General features: G+C 40.1%; 1 protein-coding gene across 1 annotated transcript; it reads left to right on the forward strand.

Annotated features, from left to right (window-relative positions):
* Nucleotides 1–381: 381 nt before the first annotated feature.
* ppm1h (protein phosphatase, Mg2+/Mn2+ dependent, 1H) lies at nucleotides 382–23,429 on the forward strand. The gene is made up of 10 exons (XM_026312417.1): nucleotides 382–762; nucleotides 7,687–7,852; nucleotides 9,787–10,143; nucleotides 13,322–13,434; nucleotides 13,570–13,654; nucleotides 13,875–13,993; nucleotides 18,381–18,444; nucleotides 20,072–20,179; nucleotides 22,038–22,189; nucleotides 22,443–23,429. Exons 1-10 carry the CDS (start codon nucleotides 530–532, stop codon nucleotides 22,588–22,590), a joined length of 1,545 nt encoding a protein of 514 aa, XP_026168202.1. The 5' UTR covers nucleotides 382–529; the 3' UTR covers nucleotides 22,591–23,429.
* Nucleotides 23,430–23,888: the final 459 nt, after the last annotated feature.

Genomic DNA, 23,888 nt, shown 5'->3' on the forward strand with positions numbered 1-23,888 from the left:
TAAAATAAATAAATAAAATATTTACAAAAAACTGAGAACATTTTGATTTGAGTGTGTGATTTGTGCCAGCAAGGTTTGACATTGTATGTTGCAGACTGTTGAGGTAAATTTGGGGTATTTTAAGAAATTAATCAGCTTTTTAATATTTACATTTATATTATACTCCATCACATATTTTGGACTAGGGTCTATTATCCAGGCCATTGGTCAGTCCTATAATGACAGTATCGGTGCCTCTCTGCACCGGGTACAGGATTACGCACACTTGCCCTCCGGCTCTGTCAGAAACCTGCTCGCCAAACCCACCAGCAGAAACCGGTTTGTCACATGACTGTCGTGCAGCGCTGTCTGCTTGTGTGTCTGCGGCTTTTATTTCCGTGTTCATCGAGGGAGCGCTGGGCTGAATGAGTTTACACGGCGGCCGTGTTTCTTCCTCTCACGCCGCGAAGCTGCGTTGCCGTGCGAGGATCTGTCGGGAGGGGGGAGACTCACGCAATCGCTTCGCCTGGACCCACGCTGCCGCAGGACCATGCTCACACGGGTGAAATCGGCGGTGGCCAATTTTATGGGAGGTATGATGGCTGGCGGCTCCAACGGTGACCATCCCGGGGGCTCGGATCTGCCGCTGAAATTCCCCTACAGCAGACCGGAGTTCCTGGGACTGTCGCCGGACGAAATAGAGTGCTCGGCGGATCACATTGCGAGACCGATCCTCATTCTGAAGGAGACCAAGCGGCTGCCGTGGTCCACCGGCTACGCAGAGTGAGTAACCTGTATGCGTCCATCTTTTCTTGCACAGCGCACACAGCATCCTCTGGAAGTGAGCGCGTCCTCCCTGGACCACTCCAAGGCGTAAACAGAAACACCAGCCCCTCATCATTATTCTACCAGTCTCCATGTGTATCTTCACTTCAAATAGGCCAAAGTGCAGCTGCGCTTGGCTCATATATATTTTTTCAGTATGATACAGCCAGTACAGTGTTAACAACATCATTTCCTAAAGGGATGCCAAGACCATGTAGCAAATAAAATGCCTCTGACAAACAGATCATCCGGTCTCTATGGCCGCATAGGAGGCTAATTGTGATGGTGTAGCTGGAAAGACACTATAAAGTAGGTTATAAGGCCACTGTTGATACATAGACTCAGTGTAAGATATAGGTAGCAGTGATTTTTATATGAGATCAATAGTGAACCGCTGGCTGAGACGAGGTTTTATTTTAAATAACAGTAACATTATTTATTGGCATGCACCAGATTTACCATTTCACCCTCTCAGTGTTATATTAACACTAACGTTACATATTAGGGCTGCACCTATCGATTATTTCTGGAGTCGAGTATTCTACCGAATATTTGAGGGATTACTCGAGTAGCTGGATAAAACAGACTTTTGCATTTTGAAACAATAATACTATTGTGTAATACGTGACAGAAACGACGTTACCTTAAAGTGACGTTACCTTGTGTGGGCTCCGTCTGGTTCACAACCGGATGTTTTCTGTTCAGATGTTGACGCGTTGACGAAGTGTTGTTGTTGTTCGCCAGTTCTACTTTACAACACACGCATTGCACCGTGTTGTCATCTTATTTAAGTCTGAAATGAAACCAAACAAACTTTGGACATTTTCTGCCTTTTATGGACGGTTTTTACCAGAGCTCCAACTTTTGATACTGAAACGCGTTGTGCGACAGTGATTACGGTCCGTGTGGAACAATGATCCCTAGGAGGAGCAGGTCCGATAACGCGAGAAATTAAACGAATCCTAGAGGCAAAAAATTTGCTTCTAGGATTTTTTGTAATCGAGTTCCTCGAGGATTCGTTGCAGCCTTACACGACCTATCACAGTAAAGCTGGTAAAACCTGACTATACCCTGTAGCTATTACATGATCAGATGTAGAATAGCAGCTTTGCTGTATTTGCTCAGGCAATGTTTGCTCTGTCAGACACTAAAAGTCTTCCTTCCTGCTACTTGATAACTGAGACCAGAACAGCAACAAGACCTTAGATCAACTGTTGTATAATTGATATCACATCTTATGTTTAGGCACAAATGATGCATTTGATTCCCTGCATCCTCCTGCCAAGGCAGTCAGTAACTGACTGCTGGCATTTAAATGGGCGTATAATGAACTGCATATTTTGCGGGTACTTGACTTATGAAAAGCTAAGTTGTTACTTTACATCTCATAACTTGTCTTGTAGTTATTGGACTGCAGCCGCAAGGCAGAACATGAGGACACACAGACATTGTGAGATATTTTAGTATTCCTAGAGGGAACAAACAGGAGAGGGAAGTATGGAATTATTTTAGTTGCATGCAGGTAAGAGCAGCACACAAAGACCTGCACTACACAAGCAAACTAGTTTACTTTTCATCACATATAATTTACATTTACAGTTCACAGTTCAAAACATATGAGAAAGTCTTTCTTTTTCAAGTGGCGTTTGAGGCTGAATCAATAATGTTTCCACTTCAGCCTTCCTGCTGTGAACCCAGTGTAGATGTGCTGTAAAAATGCTTGTCATATCAAGTCAGCCAGCACAGTTTGGTTTCAACACAACTGACCCGTACAGTCTCGCTCCCTCAGGCAGTTTTCATCGTTTCCAAGAAAGAAACGAAAGAACAACATTGTAGCCGCATGAGAGTGGAAAATAACCATTAGTTTAATTCGTTAATGCTTTAATAATTCATTTATGTTCTAAAGTGGGTTGTGTAATTTAAGTTCAAATGATAATTGTGATTTTTTTTATCTTATTGATTTTATGATGACCAACAAACATTATTTTAGTGTCAACATATTGAAACAGGAGGTGCATTTTTGCAGGGTCAGTTGAACAGCCCTTCTTCTTGAATCAGTGTGCCAGCTTGGCGCAGCATCAGCCAGGACTCAGTCATACTTGGGATTTGTCAACAGCTGGCCAACCAGCAGGCATTGCTGAGAAATCTCACTGCCAACAGAGAAAACCTGAGCTCAGAAAAGATGGTGTGATGTGAACAGTACAGTTCCACTTAGGAGGGTTAACAGAGTCAGATACTAGTTGATCATTCTGACAAAACTAAAACGCAGGGAAGTTTCTTGTAGTGCATTTGAAAACTTGGTAACATCTTATTCACTGGCATTGTTAGAGGCACTCATGATGCAGGGTGCTATTTACAGTTATTAGACTATTTATGGCTAGTTAGCATTGGTGAAAGAGAACAGAAAGGTACATGTGTGTGTGTCCTGCCACTCTAGTCAGTAATGTGTTGTCCTTCATATTCTTGTCTGTCTATGGGTGGTCCTCTCTGAGCTGTCTAGGGTAATCCTGGGTTATTGTGTTACTCTCTGTGGAGACAGGAAGAGCAGTTCTGCTTTATAAGTAGGATTCTGATGCCGAGTGGGTGAGCTGTCAGGTCCAGTGAGCATGATCATTTCAATGGATCAGTGAATATTGCTCACTCCAACTTCCGTCACCCTTTCTTCTTCAGGACATGTACAGGGCTCATTTTTGCAGACAGGCTGCATTTACTGTCTGTTTGCAGTACATGCTCTGCCGCTCCAGTTGTTTTTCCTCATCATGTACTCCCCAGCACTGACTACTGATCTTCCTCTTTTCCTCAGTATACTATTCGGGTGCCGTGATGTAATGTTGCATGTTTCTTGCTGTATCCAAATGTAAATGAGATGAGGGAAACCTCTGTTGATGTCATCTTTGTTCAGCTCAGTTCCACCTTGTTTCAATGGAGTTTATTCAGGTGTGCTCTCTCTAGGAAGCCTTTTTAGTTTTAGGAGGTTAGATCAGGAGGTTAGACCATATCAAGTCACAAAACAACAAGCGAAGGACGTAGACTCAGTGACCTATCTATGCTTCCAAAATTTATAATCTTCAATTTATGGAGACTTTATCAGGAATGTGTAAATTAAATAACTCTGAGAAATATTGTTTTGATTGTAAGGTAGCATTAACACAGTAAAAATGGGTTCCTCCTCTCCTCCACTTCTATCCTCTCTGCACCTCCTCCAACTTGCTTTTTGGCTGAGGAGAGTAGTGGCACCGACAGAGGAAAGAAATTAAAAGTTGTGACAAAGCTTTCCCACTTAATGCAGAAGCAATGGCACATACTCCTGCAACCTGAGTAGCAGCCCGATCAATACTTAATCAGTATGTGTGTTTGTAAGCTGAACAATAGCACAATCACTGCACATGGCATGTTTTGTCTGCAGGTCTACATGTGTGAGGGCATGTCAGTGCAACAGGATGACATTAATGTCTGTGTTTATGGAACAGATATAAGAAAGCAGAAGGTCCAGGTAACAATGTGGTGTGTTGCTGATCGAACTGAGGGCAAGTGAGGGCATGTGAAGAAAGAGTTGAAACATGTAGTAAAGGTCATAAATATGTATCCAGTTCTTCTGTTATGAAAGGGTGGAGTCCTCAGTCTTCTCTGCCACATTTTAAGTTTTCCATTGTAAAGGAGCTAAAAAAAAGAGCAATGTTGCATACGAGCAAAGCTTCTCGGTGCTCAGTCACATGAGAGAGCACATGTTCTTGGGTTGTTTCACACCCCAAGACACAACTGTGTGTCTGATCACTTTTAGGATTTTCTTTCAGCTCTCTCTCTGGGGGAAAGTATAATACATTCCATGAAATTCAAAGATGATCTAACCATGGACATAACATGATGTTGAAAGTTATAAGTAACATTTCAAATACTGATCATAAATGTCCAGTGTGTAGAATCATATAGGAAAATAAAGGTAGATGGGCAGCATGGCAGTGCAGGTTTGGCCTGTTGCCTCACAGCAAGCAGGTTCTGGGTTCAGATCCTGTTTGATGCTGACCTGTTTTGTGTGTTTCTCTGGGCACTCCCACCATCCAATGACATGCAAATTGGGGTTAAGTTAATTGGTGATTCTAAACTGCACTGTCAGCCCTGTGAGAGATCTGTCCAGAGTGCACACCGCCCTTTGGCGGGATTTACTCTAGCCCCTTTTCAGCAGTAGAAGAATAAGTGGTAGATAAGGCTTGAATAATATAAGATGTTGGCACAACGAATACAAATAATATCAAAAATACGGCCACCTTCTTGTGCCAGTAGGGGTTGTGTTGCATATACCAAAATATTTAACATACAGCTTGTGGATGTGTTTTGAAAACAATAGCCAGCACACCTCTTAGAAAACAGGGACTAGAATTTGATTAAACTCATAAAAGAGAAGGGGAAACCATGGGCTGCATGATAGTAGAAAATCATTTATAGGCACTGCAGTTGCTGAATAACTTGAAAACCTGTAATTACCTGTGCTTTGTGAACAGGGTGTTTGAAGTATGCATTGCCTCCGGGTCAATTTTTCCAAGACATGGCATAACTTCTAACATGCTTTTCATTGTGCAAGAGGATGGCAACAGATCCAGATCTAGATTCAGAACAGAGCAAGTTTTAGATTTAGAATAGGCCACTACTGTTCTTTAAGTATTATTGTATTTACGGCTGCAACTGATGACTGTTTCTATCACAGATTCTTCTGCTTGTTATTCTTGCAAGTTAATCGGCAGAAATGGTTTTTAAAAAAATGCCCCAAACCTTTTGACTAATGTTTTCACCAGCAGTTGTATTGTTAATATTACGGCATTATTAGCTACAGTACCTAACTGTGTCTAATATTTTTATTTTTATTATTGAACTCCACAAAATACAACTGTATGATATCATAATACTTTCTGTTTAAAATGACCTGGAAGTTCCTGATTACTCCTTTTGGAGGTGTTACTAAGGAGAAATTTCTGAAAACCAAAGGTGGCACGCTGTAGGTTTCAGCTCTGACCGGGTAATTAAGGCCATGTCAATGTCTGAAATGTGAAGAAATGAAATGAGGTAACTGAATATGACAGCCCTGTTCGCGGACACAGCTCATGCCTCAGGGTGTGGATAGCTTTACCTCTCAGAGATGAAAGGCTTGAAAGCTCAACTGTTGTTAATCTTATGATCTACTAGGGTCAAATGAACGTCACTCTCTGCAGAGCTTTGCTCTCAGAAATGCCTAATGGTGCATGAAGTTTGTGGTTTCTCCTCTAGGGAAAAGAATGAAAGGGCCTTGCTGTTGGTTTTTTTGCATATTTAACCCATTAATGGCACATACACTGTGTACTTTCATTACTGTTGAATATTTTTTGAAGCATACCACTCTTTCATAGATGGATTTTAAAAGCCTGTGGAAAATCTAAAACTACATATGGTACTTGAGATCTGGCAAACTTCTTTATTTAAGACACTATCAAGTTCACAGCTCAATGTGTGAATGCAATGGTATTAAAGATGACTCTCAAATGTCCCTTCCTGCTGATATAAATAAATATAAGCACCTGGATCTATCAAATATTTGACATTTAGTCTTTTTTTTTTTTTTTTTTTAAGACACTTTACACCGTACAGTTGTACTTTAGGTAATGAAGGGAGCACATAGTAACCCACAGTATTATCTCAGTAGCTATGTGGGCAGATAAAGTGTTTCCTTTAAACCTGCCTTGTTGACACACTGTAGAGGGGGTGCTATTATTCATTTTTAGAATAGGGATGTGGTGAGTATGTGTAAGATACCAATTAAAATTAATCTAACAGAGTAAAGTTCTGTCAATATCCTGTAAGTTTTACAACCTATAGTGTTGTCTTTGCTGGAGGTGGAGGATTATTTATAGAGGAACCTTCACAGGGAAAGAATCGTGTCAACATGCAGTATAGCAGTGTAGCAGTACAATGTCTGAGATGAATGAGAACAGCTCTCACAATATTTCTTAATTTATTCAAGCATACTAAAAAATTATATAAAAAATAGTTTTAACAGGGCCACAGTATACCCAACAACTCCTACAGCATGGCTAAACTGAAAATGCCTGGACTATTGTTAATCCGCCTATGCTTGTCTATGACTATAGCAGCTTGCAGCGGCAGTGCACCATCTGCCAGCTGTTGTGTAATACAGTATTTATGTGTCTTTCTGTCCTCTGCCCCATATGCATGGGACTTGAATTGAAATTGTTTATTTAAAGTTTGTGTATCTACTGACTTCATTTAACTCACTTTGTTTTTCACAGAAAACTGCGGTTATGGAGGCAAACTTTTAAACACTTTTAAACAGTTTTAAGTTTGGAAGTCACAGCTTCTGCCCCCTAAATCTGAGGATTCTAGGTTTTATCCACAGTCATGTGTCTGACAGACACATTGAGCAAGAATCCCTTAGATTATCTGCATCTGTGTATAGTAGCATTTGGGAGATTAGTATCTTAGTAGTAATAAATACAAGGCATAATCAGCTTTGAAAAATAAAATCCACAACACAGCTGCTGTTAAACGGTTTTTGGTTTAGATAGAAAGGTGTATTTGAAGTCATGTGAGTGAAGAAGAGAACTGATACCTTGGAAACTTCTCATCCCTCAGACACTATATACTCTAATGTATACAATATAATCATGTATAGTACACACATGATGCCTGCTGAAGTTGAATTAGTAGATTTGTGAAAAGAATGCATAAATAATATATAGTCTATGGTATGGTGTTAGAAACAAAGTGTTCAGCTTTTGCCATAGCACAGTTCATTTTATACTGTACCTTATATATATATATATATTTAAATAGATATTTTACTTAGTTGTTCTTATTATCTCTTCTCTTTTGTGTCCTGTTTTCCCCTCTAAATAGGGTGATCAATGCAGGAAAGAGCACATTAAACGAGGACCAGGCCTGCTGTGAGGTGCTGGTGGTCAAAAGGAGACCTGCAGGAACTGCCACACCCAACCGGACCCCAACGACTCACCGGCGGTCCTCACTGCCTAATGGAGAGAGCCTGGGATTCCGGGAGAACCTGGTGAGTCGCGCTGATGGGCGAGGCTCCAGGTTTTCCAATATTTCGATCCCAAGTGATATTCTGCAGATATATAACAACAGGAACTTCTGAATTAAAAGGAAAAAAATACAAACTGTAGTGGCACTCATCGCCTTTCTGTTATTTTTAGACGTAATTAAATACTGACAAGATACTGACAAGAGAAACTGAATTAAATAAAACATTTGGTGCAGTGGAACGTCTTAAAAAATCTGCATTGCACGAATAAACAAAATCCAAATAAGAACAAATCAGAATTAAATGTGATATTTCAGTTCAAGAACTGAAAATAAATTGCTAGTGTACATAGTTGAGCCATCATTTTGATAAAATATCGATACTCATCACAAATCTTTATATTTTAGTATTAATTCAGGGATGAAATCCATGTTAACAATCACAGAGGGTGTAGTCTTTGACTGGCCGCTGTCTCCTCATCCTATCCCATCAGCAGTTTACTGGGGCATATATCATAGCATCCTTTACACACACTAGAGTGGCCTTCAACAGCTCTCGACAGCCACTGATACAAACAAACAGGCAAATGCGAGTGCATCTACTCATAGAAACACCCAGTTAGATTTTAGGTTAACTCACTGCTGTTTTAATTTCTAGGGCAGTTTAATACAGGTATACAGTACAGTATGTAGACACATTTGATTCAGTTAAAATATGGATAATATATATAAATGTAAATATATAAAGTAACACTGTTGCTAAAATTTCCTCTCGGCCCACCAGTACTTTACTCAGACCTACCCAGAGGCTAGAGCAAACTCATGCAAGTACCTCATGACTCACTACTGCAGTGATCCTGGACCAATAAGAGTAGTGTAGAGCCTTCCTAGTGGTCTCTGCTTGCTTCATAGGCTCATGATGTAGAACTGGTATCCACTACATTAAGAAAATCAGAGCTTTAGTGTGTGAGTCCCTGGATGAGCAGTATGTGCTAGCAGTGATCTACAATGAAAATGTAGAGTTTATATACCACATGTGTCACAGCATAATGATCAATAAGAAGGTATTACTAAGAGTGGGGGTAGATTAATTAACACACTAGTAAAAAGGGTGACCATTGGAGGCCAGAAGATCATAGTGTTGCTGCACTTTTTGAAGGTGCCAATCTGAAAGGTGTGCAGTGAGGGAACAATATCACTAGACACTTTCTCAATTATGTGGGAATTAGCACTTTGCAGATGAACACAGAAGATATAATTTGGTTTTGGAACACACAGTCCATCCTGGTCTTTTGAAATCCACAGATTGAAGCAGGTAATCAATAATAATATCATAGCAGGTTCATTCGTTTATGGAGATATTGCACCCTCAAGAGGAAGGGCAGTGTCAGATCAGAAGAAAGTGCAGCTTCCTCCTTGGTGCACTGCCATGGTGAGTGGCAGCTGTCCTCGGGGCTAAACCATTTAATACCAGTGTGGTATTAAACAGGATTTTTTTTCTATCCTTCTGGTCACTTACAGTACACATCAGTGGTTCCCAGTCTTTACTGCTCGTAATCCTTTAGGCAACATCTACTTTATGACTTCCTACCACGATTTGAATATCAGTTGTAAGCAGTTCAACTCGTGCTGTATCACACTGTTTAACTCATGCTATAGTGTGAACAAAAACATAATTTGTAAACAAAAATATGTTTATTCTATTATTTCACTTACTTACTTCCCTCTCAAATTTAGAGGATCTTGAGACTTAATGGTGCCCAGATTCCCATTTTTTATTTCATAAGATGAGCCATTAAATGGTATAAAGAGTCATTCAGTTTCATGCATATTGATTATAAAGTATGCTTTTGCTTGTAAGCGAAGAAGACCCTGGAATAATTACCTGCTGAGATAAACTCCTTAATGACTGTTAAGGAACTGTTAAAGAAGATGTGTTTGATTCTTTCCTATATCCAGGACGGCTCTGAAGACCTAACTTTACACTACTGGGCATTGTTTGATGGTCATGCTGGCTCTGGGGCAGCTGTAGTAGCTTCTCGCCTCCTACATCATCACATCGCCCTGCACCTTCAGGAGGTGATGGAAATCCTCTGCACTCCGAACCTACTGCCCCCCACATGCTTGGATGAGGAACCTATGAATCATCACCTCACCCCGACATCCCAACGTGCCCTTAACAGGGCAGCCTCTCTCCGCGGTGCTGCAGGGGCTCCAGGTTCACCCAGCACCCCACCCACACGCTTCTTTACTGAGAAGAAAGTTTCACATGAGAGCCTGGTGATTGGAGCCATCGAGAATGCCTTCAAAGACATGGTAAGTGGAACACTTGGCAAAATGTAGAACTATGAAAGTTATGATTTAAAGTACTATTCATTTATACCACAGCCTGTCAGATTTACTGACATCTGTGCACATTCCTACTTAATTTTCATTAACTCTACGTCACTTGATAGTGACTCACTCTTTTTACAAGGTCAAACAAAATGCACATAAGCGTCCTGGCTTATAATGGTGAGGAGTGATCGGAAACACTAAACCAAAACCCTGAAAACAACACAGACACAGAGAAACAGACACACCAAGATTTTTCCAAATTCATGATGATTGTTTCTCTCATACTGGAAGCATATGGTGCCAGTCAGTCAGTCAGTCAGTCAGTCAGTCAGTCAGTCAGTCAGTCAGTCAGTCAGTCAGTCACCAGTTGTGGAGCCAGAACAAGTGATGCATTTTCCCCTCCGGCTGATCCAGGTCACACACACTTGCCATCTGGCTGTACTGTAAGTAGATGCTGAAGATTTTCCTCATGCAGAGGAAAAGCGATCAAGACCAGAGCCAATCAAAACACTGTGGACCTGCCTGATAAGCTTTGAGGGGGAGAGGGTCGATGGTCACTGGACTTTAGTTTCTCTTATGTTTGTTTTGAGCTGTGTTACCAAAGAGTAGTGAACTTATGTTCTGTTAGTGGTTTTACTTATAGTATTTCTATAGACAATATAATGCTTTGCAGCCAATTTAAACAAGCAGATGGCTTTAAGTACAATACAAGAAAAGGAATGGTTTGGAAATACATAAAACTGCCCGTGTACTACAAAAAAATATACATGGAAAACTGTGATAACTGTGAATAAAACTGATTTAGTGTTTTGTGAGATTGTTAATTAGATATATTAAATTTAGATAGAGAGCAGTGCAGATCAGTGCCATTAGGAAATCCATAGTGCATCCTGTAGCTTCCACATTTTATCCACTAGGTGGTAGTGTGCAATTAACTATAACCAACTTTGATGACCATAAAAAGGGAACCTTGGTACTTGTGTGTCTTTGTGTAATTAATCCTTGTATATAGTCTGAGTAAAACTGTCATGAGGATTGTGTTTTGAATTGGTTATGAGAACTTCTAGTGTACTCTCACAATAAATCTGGTTAAAATAGAATGTTTTGAATGGCCTGAAAACATATTGCCCTCTTTAACATTGGAACAAAAAGCAAAAATCCCACTCAACTGCACTCACTATATTATGAGATTATCAGTCCCCAATGATTAGTTTGGCCTGATGAAGGTCTGAGGTTATGTTAATAAATGAGTGTCAGTATTTTTGTAATTCCTTTTGTAAAGTTAGGTACATTTTTGTTCAAAAATGGAACAAAAAAATGACACTTCTACTTTTGCTGAAGTGAACTCTGACAGGATCTCTCGCTTGGAATCCCAATCCTTATTTTTTTTAAATTAAGTTCATTCTTTACGCAAATGAAAAATGTTAGAAAACCTTCAGATGTTTCTGTCCCAAGGCTCTGCATCTTATCTGCAGGATCCTCCTTTAATTCTCTGCTGACATGACTCACTACATTCCTAGTGGAAGTGTCCAGTCTGTGTGGTCTGGCTGCTGTGGCCTGATAACACTCTGCATGGAATGTATAAACATAAAAAAACAACGTGTAGCTCATAGACAGAGGCTTATCATTCTGACACTTTATATTAAACTTGTATAATCTGTACAAAAACAAACACATAAAAGCATCAACCTCATCACTATGTGCTTTTTAGCATGCTTTGTTTCAGGCCAAATTTCCAGACACTTAGTGCTAATTTGCCTAACCAGCTGTGGACTGCCAAATTTATGACTACCTGCTTATTGCTAATTAGGACCTGAAACCGTTTTTGCATTAGAGCAACAGTTAGGGCAGTATTGTAGAACTGGACATGTATGTTTGGATATTGTACCTCATTCTCTCTGCCTTATCTTGGTCAGTTGTTCGATTCCTGGAGCAGAAAGCTGTAGATGTTTATGCAGAGATTTTCATTATTAAAGACTTTGCCTGCAGGAAGACTTATTGGATACAGTGTGGATAAATATGTATAGCTCACTATGGATTCATAATTCATCCAGGGTGAAGGGTACATTTGTTCACCACACCTCCCATCCTCCAAAACCCTCCCCAACTCACACACACACGGATTATGTGTGTATTCTGTTGAAGGGATACAGAAACCCACAATTGCATATACACACAAACTTTATGTCTCATATAAAATCATACACAATGTCTACAGAAGCCCACAACAAGCATACACATGTGGTGTGCAGTGTACACAGTTAGATTCGCAGACACATCCATCTTGTAACTAGCCACACTCACTCACACACACACACACACACACACACACACACACACACACACACACACACACACACACACACACACACATTTATATACAGTACAATTCACTGCTGTCCACTGTCAAATCAACACATTCACACTATAAACTTATTTGTAAATATTATTTGTAGTCAGATGGAAGTTGTCAGCAGCTGAGCAGATGTCAGTGTGCTTTAGATGGGGTAAACATCCCTCATGGGGACACATGTTAAGGATGGACTCACTGCAAATGCGTACAACATTTTTCAGCCCACTCAGTCTGTTGATAGTGATGGAGGGAAGCGAAGGAGGCGCCCGAGGGGGTCATCCACTTTCTTGGGATAACTTCCTGCTTCTGTTTTGTGATTAAAGGCCCCTAAGGAGCCATTAAGAGCAGAACAACAATGGCTAGAGCACATAAAAGGGTTAAACCAGCTGAGAGCAGCTTGTTTCAATTTTATGTTAGCATGTTGATTAATCCACTGACGGGTTAATCATTCATCTAATTAATGAACTGATAGCATGGGTTTTTACAAATCATTTTTTGGTTTAATTAGCACCAAATTAATCTGCACTAATTAACTAGTTTAATAACCAGCAGTCCTTCTAAAGTTTCACTTCTGTCCTTCTGGTTTCCATAGTGTTTTATTGGTCCTTGACTTATGGCACTCTTGATGAATGAATTCATTATGTTGCTATAATTAATAATAGCATCATGACGAGTATCAGGTTTTAAGTCTCAGGGGAATATTTTATTCAGCAATGGCTTCTTACTTAAATGCTATGTGCAGAGGATGAGTTTAGTCTATGTGGCTTCACTGAAGGATTTATTTGTGTGTGTATTTGTATTAAGGATGTCCAAATAGAAAAGGAGAAGGCAGTCTACAACATCTCAGGTGGCTGCACTGCGTTGGTGGCTGTCTATTTACTTGGGAAGCTCTATGTTGGGAATGCTGGGGACAGCAGGTGAGATACACACCCTCTTATATGCAAAATGAGCATACCTTTGTAATGAAACACATATTTTTCTTGTTGCTCACCTTCTCAAGCAACAGTGTCCCAGCTTAAATCAACAGAGATTTGTTTTGTCTGCTCCCTCAGAGCTATCATTATCCGGGCTGGGGAGGTCATCCCTATGTCGGCAGAGTTCACACCAGAGTCAGAGAGACAGAGACTGCAGTTCCTGGTAAGAAAGAACCTTCCTCAGCTTCATTCTAGCGAGCACAGCTGTCAGATATTAGCACAGCTGACCCCCCTTCCCTTGAGACACTGGCTATGCTTAGCTCTGTCTCTTTTACCCTCCCTGCTCTCTTTGCCAGCTTAATAGACTATGGAATTGTTTTTTCTATCCCCTGGGCATGTCAATCTTTTTAAATTTCTGTTTTTTTATTCTTGTCATATCAAAGGCATACATGCAGCCTCACTTATTAGGGAATGAGTTTACACATCTGGAGTTCCCAAGGAGAGTGCAAAGGAAGGAGGTGGGGAAGAAGATGCTGTACCGCGACTTCACCATGTCAGGATGGTGGGTTCATTTATTGATTTATAATCTGATTTAATGGTTATAATCTGACATTAAGCTCTTAATGTCAAATGCAATGCTAGTGCAACACAGCAAGTATACCATTGCTTTATTTTTTTCTGTTTTGTGTATGTGTGTCAGTAAGTGTCTCTCTGCCTTCCTGATAAATTATTCAACATTAAAAATACTATTTGGTTTTTAACATCTTCTCTGTACCTGCTTGGATCCATGAACCCTCACAAAGAAAGTGATGTCAAAATATTTTTCTTCTAGCCATCTTTATACAATTATGCTTCACTGAAACATTACTTTGGGGCATTATCTACATTTGAGTGATTTCCTATAATGAAAACAGTCTATAATAGCAACCTCTATCCCATTCGGTTTATGCCACAGTGTAAAAAAGCGATTCAGAGCTTTACTCAGATGGAGGTCAGGAAATGGTCTTGACATTTTTGTGTGAGAGGAAGGCAAGAAGGAATTTGTGGGCACAAGGACCCAGCTCTTTATGTTATTGTGGATAGAGTGATAAAACGTGACTGGATATAGTAGGAGAAGGAGAAAATACACAAAGAAAGAGATGGAAATATGACAGGAGAAGACAAGGAAAGGAAAGATGAAAAGGAGAAAGATGATCATGGTCAATCATGGAATAGAAAACCTGATGGAAGAAATCTGCGTTAAAGCTACTGTAGGTATGCTTAGGCAGAGAAGGGGTTATTTGGTTAAATGTCACATGACTTTAACACAAAAGTAACAATCATAGTTACGAACACTGATTCAGGATTACAAGATATATGTTAAATTGCAGTTAGCAGCAGTTATCAAAGAGGTCTTACAATCAGAACCTAAATAAAACATTTAACAGATTCACTGTGAACAGACTCTACTGGACCTGTTCAGAATTGTGACGCACACAGACGAGTTTTACAATTAAAGGTAATAGTAAAAGTTTTTTAAGAATGTTTATTCAAGTCATATATTTGCATATGTAGAGGTACTTTGGAGAGGAAAACTTTAAAAGCCTGGCAGACTTTCTTGACAGTGAATAAAACTAAATTTATCTTCAACTTTACCACCTAAAGTACAACATTGCAATGCATATATATGTGTGTGTGTGTGTGTGTGTGTGTGTGTGTGTGTATATGTGTGTATTACATAGGGATTTGGAACCAAGCAGGTGACTGAGGAGGAAGGAGCAGTGTGTTTTCTGACACCATATTTGCCGGTGTGGTTGGTTGTGTGTTGGTTGAGCAGATGTAGGTCAGACAGCGGGTGTGTTGCTTATTGGGCCCAGAACTCTCAGGCTGTTGTCTGCCTGCTTACTGTCTCAGCAGTGCAGACGGCCTGTGATGTATTTTTAATCAGGTTCTACCCATAACCCAATTCAGCTTCAGTTTCACCAAGACTAAGTCTGGATCTTAAATTATTGCCCTGTCAGCTGCCATGGCTCATAGCTTTGATGTGTGTGGGTGTGACTTAACTCTGTCATCCTGTATAGGTGCAGTTCAGATTCTCTATAGGCATAAAGGATGATATTTTTATGTCTCTGTAGCTCTCTGTCTGTGCATGTACTGTATGTGGAGCCTGTGTGCCTACATGCTCTGTGTGTGGGGGTGTACTCCGACACAGCATCCAGTTTCCTCAAAGACATCTATGATCAAGGCCATGCTTTAATCAAAGCATACAGGTCTGCAGCCCACCTCGCTCAGTCTTCCTCCCTTGCTCTCTTTATATCCCCTTGCTTGAACTGGCTTAGGTGTTGCAAACTGTAATGGCTGTTGTTGTCCAAGATGGAGGGTGGATTTGTATGCACGGCGTCCTGAAGTGATAGATGTTGAGCAGTCGTGTATGACATGATCCAAACACCACTGCAACACAGGCAGCCAGGAGGAGGGAAGATGGAGAAGCAGGGGACAGACAGGAAGAAAAGAACCAATGAGAAGAAAATTGCTTCAGAGATAGAGAGAAATAATTAAAGCTTTAAAGATGTAATAGAGATGAAGGAGGCTTGTAAGAGACATCGGTAAGATGCAAATATAGAAAAAAAGAAAGACAAGTGTTGTGTAGGACAGAGGGCAGTAATAAATAACAATGAACAGCACTCAATATGTTTCTCTATAGTTCCTACACCTACTGTGTTTTCTGTCCTCTCCCTGATCCTATGGAAGATAGGAGGGAGCCACACAGACACACCTAACACACACCTTCATCACAGTCTGCCCGTCCCTCTCCTCTTTCTCTTCTTCCTTTCTTTTTCCATGATGTACCAGTATGACTGGAGAGTTATTGGGTGAATGCCCTTAACTCTGGCCTTGTGTTATTCCTAAATGCATCCAAAAATTCTGAAGCCAGCTGCCCAAGTGCCAATTTGTCTGACTCATCTAGTGCTGACACAGGCCCGTCACAATGACACCTTCCAATCTGTCCACAGGTGTGTATGTGCGCATGTTTCTGTGAGTACATGTGTGTATAATAGTTCAGATCAGGATGCTGGACACTCACTTCTCATGCTTCTCTATTTGCACCAAACAGGGATGACATCACTGCCCTCCTCTCTGGCCCATCTCTTGTCACCTGCAGAAAATATGATACAATCCCCCCCTCCTTCCCTGCACCCCCATCATCCTCAGCCCTCCTCACCTCTCTCTTTCTTTCTCAGCCAGTCACACTCTGCGACCAAATAGCCCTTGAATGAGAAAGCGCTCAGGGTTGTAGTCAGACAGTACAGCCTTTGAGCAACTTTTCTTGCTACTTTTGGACAGCGTGTCCCAGAGCAGGGAGCGCATATCATAACAGGATTAATGTGTATCTCTCTCAGTCTGTCACACACTTTGTCTCAAGTCTGACAGGCTTCGATTTGCAGTAAACACACATCTCGAGAGGGAGATTGTCCCTGACCGCAGGCTCTGGGGATTTCATCCAAGGCATCTTTGAAATAATGATAAAAGTGTGTGTCTCTATGTTGCAGGTATTTTTTTTTTTTTTCTTTTTGGAAATTTCTTGAAGGTGAAATAATCAAATCACAGATGTTTGGAGTGAAATGTCAGCAGACTTATTTTTTCTATTTTTTAAATAGATGCTAATACCTGCTCCAGTTTAATTAGTGCATATTTTAATGCTCACTTTAATTCTCTCATGATCAGACTGCTGTTCTAGAGGTTTTTCCACACCATGAAGATTGCAAACGTTAGTGAGGAAACACTTCTCTGGATCATTATTTTGTGCTACAGTGCTCCACTCAGAAGTGTCTCAGGCTGCAGACTGTATTTCTGTGTTCGCTGTGATGGCCCTCACTCTGCACACTGTTAAAGAAGTGCTGAGTGCAGCAGTATAGTGCTCGCCTAAGGTGGAAACATATGGTCTCTCTGAGTGGAACCAGCAGTAATGTAAAAACCACCGTGGTCCCTGCTAATCTGCTTCACAGTAGCTGACATCCATTGGATAAGGTGTTTAGGACAGGCCTGGGTTACATGATATCTGCAAAATAACACTTAAGGTTTGCTTTTAGTGTTTAATGTTCTGTAGTTCTTTTTTTTTTACTATCAAAACACTTCTAAACTCACTTTAAAACACTTTTTAATATTTTTAATATTTTTAACACTTCTTCCTGCATTTCCTCTAGTCTAAAGGCAAAAATGAAGATATGTTGTATTGTTTTATTTGACCCATGTCAGAACTTCAAATAACCCATACACCTGGTGTGAGTTGTGAATAGGAAAGTTTGTCCTGGCAGCTTTTCTGGAAATTGGCTCAAATTTGTAATGTTTCTGGTACTATAGAGCGACAGAGCTGTTCCTCTTAAATAAAACTGTTCATCGCTGAGAAAGACTATACTCGCTATGAGCAAAGATTCAGGGTTTATTTAATGCGGGGTTCTCAGCTGTAAAAGGTGAAAAGTGTATCTTAAAACCTGGCATGAAGACATACAATATTACAAAGTCTTTTTCCTTTTACTGCAGCTCTGCCTGGTCCCAGTCTGAAGATGGTAAATTATTCATTATTTGGGGAAGCTCTCTGAACACTGCTCTGAAAGCAAGGGAATGTAAAACGTGGATAGCTTTGCTTCATTCAGCTGTTTTACATTAAGACCTTCAGACACATACATGCAAATACATATACTCAAGCATATAACTGCTACAGTCACAGAAAATTAACAGTAAATCCAAAGTGTTAGGTCCATCCATCCTTGTCACTAGGGAAACAAGATTAGTTACAGCTCTGTATTGTTCTCTGTGTGATGGCTGTCTTGGTTTATTTTCTCCTAGCATCTGTCTGTGGCAGTCGCCTCAGCAGCAGGGGCTGCTGGGGGCGTATCTCCTAGGGCACGTATATGCTGCCTGCCATAAGCCAAACATCCAATAAAGTGCCCTCTCTCTTTTCTGCACAGGGCGTATAAAACCATTGAGGAAGATGACCTGAAGTTTCCTCTGATCTACGGAGAAGGGAAGAAGGTAAGAAGTGATTGGCAGTCACGTGCTGACAGTTACTCCTTGTGTGCTTGTTGCACCAGCCTTATAATATTTCTGCTTTGATGGACAGTTAGCGGTCAAAGTTGACATTCCCATCTGAGCCACCCGTGACATGATGAAAATGTGTTGAAAGAAAGATGAAGTGTCCAAAAAGAGACTTATGGTCATTTGCATATACCGCTGCCTAAATACTGACTTGTAGAAGCATCTTTTTCACCCAAAACACATAAGAAATGTCAAGAGTTTAGCAGACTTGGCTTACCCAAGGTGATGCTGCACATGTGGTGGTGTGCAGTATCTTGTCCTTGTTGCATTGAAAAGTTCAGAGAGGAAACATAATAGATCTGAATGTTCTCAAGGTGGCCTCAGTTTTCTATTTAATACAGGCAGATTTATCTTGGACTGGGGGAGGGGCTTTCTGTTCAGGTTTACCCCTGCACTGCTGGCGCTGCCCACGTCGCGTCCTCTCCCTTTGAAGTGAGTTGTGGAGATGGATGGCTAGATAGAGTGAGCAGGCTTTGTGCAAGGGAGAGGAACGCCAGAGCACTTCAAAGCCTGGCATGCAGCCTGCTGGGCCCCAACACTCCACAATTAATCCCAGGATGTTTTCCCTTCTCTGCCGGAGGAGCTTTGCTGCCACTTTAAACACTCTCCCTTCTCTCCATGTCTCTGTCTTCTTGTCTCTCTCTCCCTGTGCTGCATATTAATCCAAGCTCATTCCTACCAGACCTCAATTGCCCTTCTACTCCTCTCCCTGTCCTTATGTGCCATCATTTCTAATGCACTATACAGTAGATTCAATTAGCCCAGTTCCCCAGTCCTGTGCCAGCAGCCATTTTTAGAGGCTGCTGTGGCGATCTGTGCAGACAGTAGACATCAGAGTTTCATACAGCTTACAAATGAGTCTGATGGCATATGGGCCTTGGGGAGTGATCGTTAAGCACTCACAAAACTGGAGGATGCTGATGATGTGTGTTTATTTGCCTAAATGCTGCTCATCCATCCAGAATAAGACTCCCGCTGGAAATAGCCTGTATCTGTCAGTACAATGCCACTAGGGATGTGTCATGCAGGTTATTCTTTACAGTTAAGTGGGATGAACGCAATAGACTCACAGAAGGTTCACTAAAGTCAGAGCATTTTAATTACTCCACCTAAGGAGGAGTAACAAGAGGGAGTAGGGAATACACTCTTGTTCAAAAATAACTTGCGTCACAGTCACGCGGGCGCACACACGAACACACATAGAGGATATTGCAGAAACCTGTCTGATGGACATCAGCAGTCCATTAGAGCAGTTTGGGGTCAAGAACACCTACACAGTTCTTTACCTTATTTTTCCAATTTGGCCAAACTTGACATGTTGGACAGGTTTCAACTTCTATAGGTCTAGTTTTTCTGTGTAACGGGATTATTAAATTTCGCCTACAGTCACTTGTAAACTCACCTCTAAATGATTTGTTAATGACGTGACTAAACTCATGTTTGTTGAGTCTGTTGTACTAATGACTTTGTGTTCAAAGATCTCAGAAATCACTTTAAGTATGATATTACCGTAACTGATAGAAATGATGACCACATGGAGGTTGTGCTTTATGTAATTTGGCAGGCTCGTGTGCTGGCGACCATCGGAGTAACAAGGGGTCTTGGGGACCACAATCTTAAAGTGCATGACTCCAACATCTATATTAAACCTTTCCTGTCCTGCTGCCCAGAGGTAGGTTCTATTTTGAATTCTATCCTCCTTCACGTTATCATTTACACACAACTAAGAGTATTAGGAGTTTTAATGAATGTTTATGGTTTAACTTATTTTTACTTATGTTTTCACATTTCTATTATATAAATTAAACAGTATTTGTCTTATATATTCCTTATGTTAATGTTTTACTTACACAGAGGTGGGTAAATAAAGCATGAACACAACACATGTGTCTTGTGACACTTGTTTAGGTGAGGAAATCTGTGCCTCTTCTTCTTTGGATTTGTTCTTGGTGGATTTATTGTGTATTGTACTTCATAAACAAGAGCTCAGAGGTAACACTGTAAAATGCCTTTAGCCATTAACACTCTGCATGGTAAACTGTATGGTCAGTGTGTAGTCAGCCTCAATGACTCTTTGTCTGCTGCACATTATTGCAGTTGTCACAAAGCCTATGAATTTTCTTGATCTTTAATTCATTGCTCTCTGAGTTCAGTTCTAGTTCAGCCTCCTTTCTGATGTTGAACTTCTTTTCTGATTTCACCTCTGAGATCCTTGTTTTGAGATAGACTGTAACCACACTATTGGTATACTGTATGTAAGACATGTCAAACCTGAGCATCTGAGGTCATACTGAATATTAAATAATATGTATAAATATTTATAAAGAAACCATATGTACGGCAGCGGTGCAGTGCCCTGCAGGGTTTGTGGAAAATCCTTTCTGCAAAGATGTTAAGTCAGGAAATACAGATTTCTCTCTTATTTATAAATAAAGCTGAAGAAAGAGCTGACCTTGACATTTGGAATAATCAAATTATACTCATGAGATCAAACGCGGGTGTTAGGTCAAAAATCAGATGCTGCAGTCATGACCCCCTTTTCCAGAGATAATTTGTTGCTCAATTTCAAAATCAATTCTAGGATGTACCGTCACCTGCATGGATTAGTAACCTCACACCTTTTCTCTTCACTTAAATAACAAGGTTTACAACCTTGTTTCCAGGCGATGTGGTCATGTTGTACAGCTTTTGCATTTATTTAGTGTACCAGCTGTCTATTGGCAACTCCCCCTTGGTAACAAAGGAATTATTTGAAGCAGCTATACTAAGGCAGTTTTTCAAGGTCAGCAGGTATTATGTTGTGCAGTATTTCAGAGTATATAACCATGGTATTTTGAGACTTTATTATAAGAGTTGCCACAGTAACATTTCTTTGCTTAAAGATGTCTTTGTAAGATTGAGGCCATCAGTAACTTTCAGAACACGCACATATATAAATAAATAAATATCCATCCATCCATCCATCATCTATACCCGATTATTCCTTAACCAGGGTCACGGGGATCTGCTGGAGCCTATCCCACACAAAGACAAACAACCACACACACTCACACTCACTCTTATGACTAACCTAACATGCATGTTTTTGGACTGTGGGAGGAAACCGGAGTACCCAGAGTGAACCCACGCAAGCACAGGGAAGACATGCATAAATAAATATAAATATAATATATATATATATACATATATATATCTATATATATATGTATATATATATATATATATCTATATATATATAGATATATATATATATATAGATATATATATATAGATATATATATCTATATATATATCTGGTGCAGATATATATCTGCAGATATGTAGCAGATATCTGCTACATATCTGCTGTAGCATTTTTCAATTCATACAGTAAAGCATTTGATATCAGATGCCATTGATGGTCACTGTAAGTTACATTTCACAACTGTCCAATCTGACAGTTGATTCAACACATATCTATAAACGCTTTAATAAAACCAGAGTGATTTCTAGAAACAAGCATTTTTCAACCGTTTCCCTTTCATCTTAAGGTCAGAGCTTACCCACTGGGGCAGTGTGAGCATGGAGCCAATGATGTTCTGGTGCTGGGAACTGACGGGCTGTGGGACGTCCTCTCCAACCAGGAAGTAGCCGAAGCAGTCACCTGTTTCCTGTCCAACTGTGACCCCGACGACCAGCACAGGCATGTTTGAAGTTTGTTTGTTTCAACTCAGGGCTGAACTTCAACTTACTCCTGTACAGTGTGGACAGAACGAACCTTGTTAGATTATTATATAATGGAAATTTCCAAACATTTAGATAAGTATTTCTCTAATGTCAGGGAAAAGCTTGGAAACTATTAATAGGATTCTCTGATCTGCAGTCGAATGTGGTTCATAATTATTATCAGGTCTGATGATTCATCTTAATCATTTATCACTTTTGTTTTATGTCAGGTACACAATGGCAGCTCAAGACCTCGTAATGAGAGCACGAGGGGTGCTGAAGGATCGAGGCTGGAGGATATCCAATGACAGATTAGGCTCTGGAGATGACATATCAGTCTACATCATCCCCCTCATGTATGGCAACAAGCAGAATTAGCCAAGCAACGTACCTACAACCACCACTGAAACATAACCTTGCCTTGAACTCCCAACGTCATTTCTACAGTTTCCCCTCATCTGTTGTGCTCTTCTAAAGAGCTTTAGTGTGGACTTCCTCTACTGCTGAGAGACTGAAAATGTTTTTTCCAGGTTGTTTTCCCTTAATTATCTAAGGATGATGTTATTCCATCTTTTCTAAAAAAAGAAACTACAGGAAAAACCAAATCTTAAAAAAGTCAGACTACAAATCTTTCTTCCCTCAGTCTCAAAATTCTGTATTTCTCTGAGGAAGCCATCGTGAACCTTGTTCTGGGGAAATGCATAGACTCCCATGAACGAGGTGGTAATGTGCATCTCAGGATTGATGTTACCAACTAATGCACAATATTTAGAAATGTGAAAATGTAAATACTCCAAGATGTAACACAAGTATGTTTGGTTGAGCACCTGTACAGTGTAAAAAGTCAACTGAAGACTGATGTCCTGTATATATGAATCATACCTCTTCTGTTCCATGTAGACGTTTAATTTAACCATGTTGAGTCATCTGCAACTGCTAGTCTGAAGAAAAAGTCTTGTCTATCAGCTGATTCTCCTCTTTCTATTTTTACTCTTTTATACCCTTTGCATTGTTTGGCAGTATTAAGAAAAACACATTTCTTTGAAAATGAAGAAACACATTGACAGTATGAAGTATCCACTATCAGGAGTAATCACCTTTAATATTCTGGTGTCACTTACATATGACCCTGCCTATAACATCGTGTACTACTGAATCTAGCTCAGATTTTCCATCAATTAAATATTAACATTAAAACTTTGTGTTGTATTTACCTACAGCCTGGTACAGTGTCTATTTTTCTTCCTTCTATTTGTGACATGTTGGCTGTTTGCTCACTACATTGGGTGCATCAACAGCTGATATCTGCCATTATTTTCGTCCCATTCTCAGATTTGCTTCTGTACCTGTAGTTTTTTTTTCTTCAGAAAAGTTCTTTCAGTATCAACTGGATATATTTCCCCTGTTAAATAAACTCATCCTTATGATAGCAAGTGCCTCCAACAATTACAATTTTAGGTTTTAACATATATCACTCTAAAGGAAGTATAAATAATACTATCATTGCAGAAATATACCTTATGTGTTAGTACAATCAATATTGTTTTCTGAGCCACTGATTTTTCACTTGTTTCCATTCCGTTCTAATAGTACAGAAATGTATATGAACTGCTGTACAAGTGGCTGAAGCTTGGAAACATGGAACAGAGTAATTTAAATGTAAAAATGTAAATAAC

This window comes from Mastacembelus armatus, chromosome 6 (genome assembly GCF_900324485.2).
Source record: "Mastacembelus armatus chromosome 6, fMasArm1.2, whole genome shotgun sequence".
Taxonomy (NCBI): domain Eukaryota; kingdom Metazoa; phylum Chordata; class Actinopteri; order Synbranchiformes; family Mastacembelidae; genus Mastacembelus; species Mastacembelus armatus.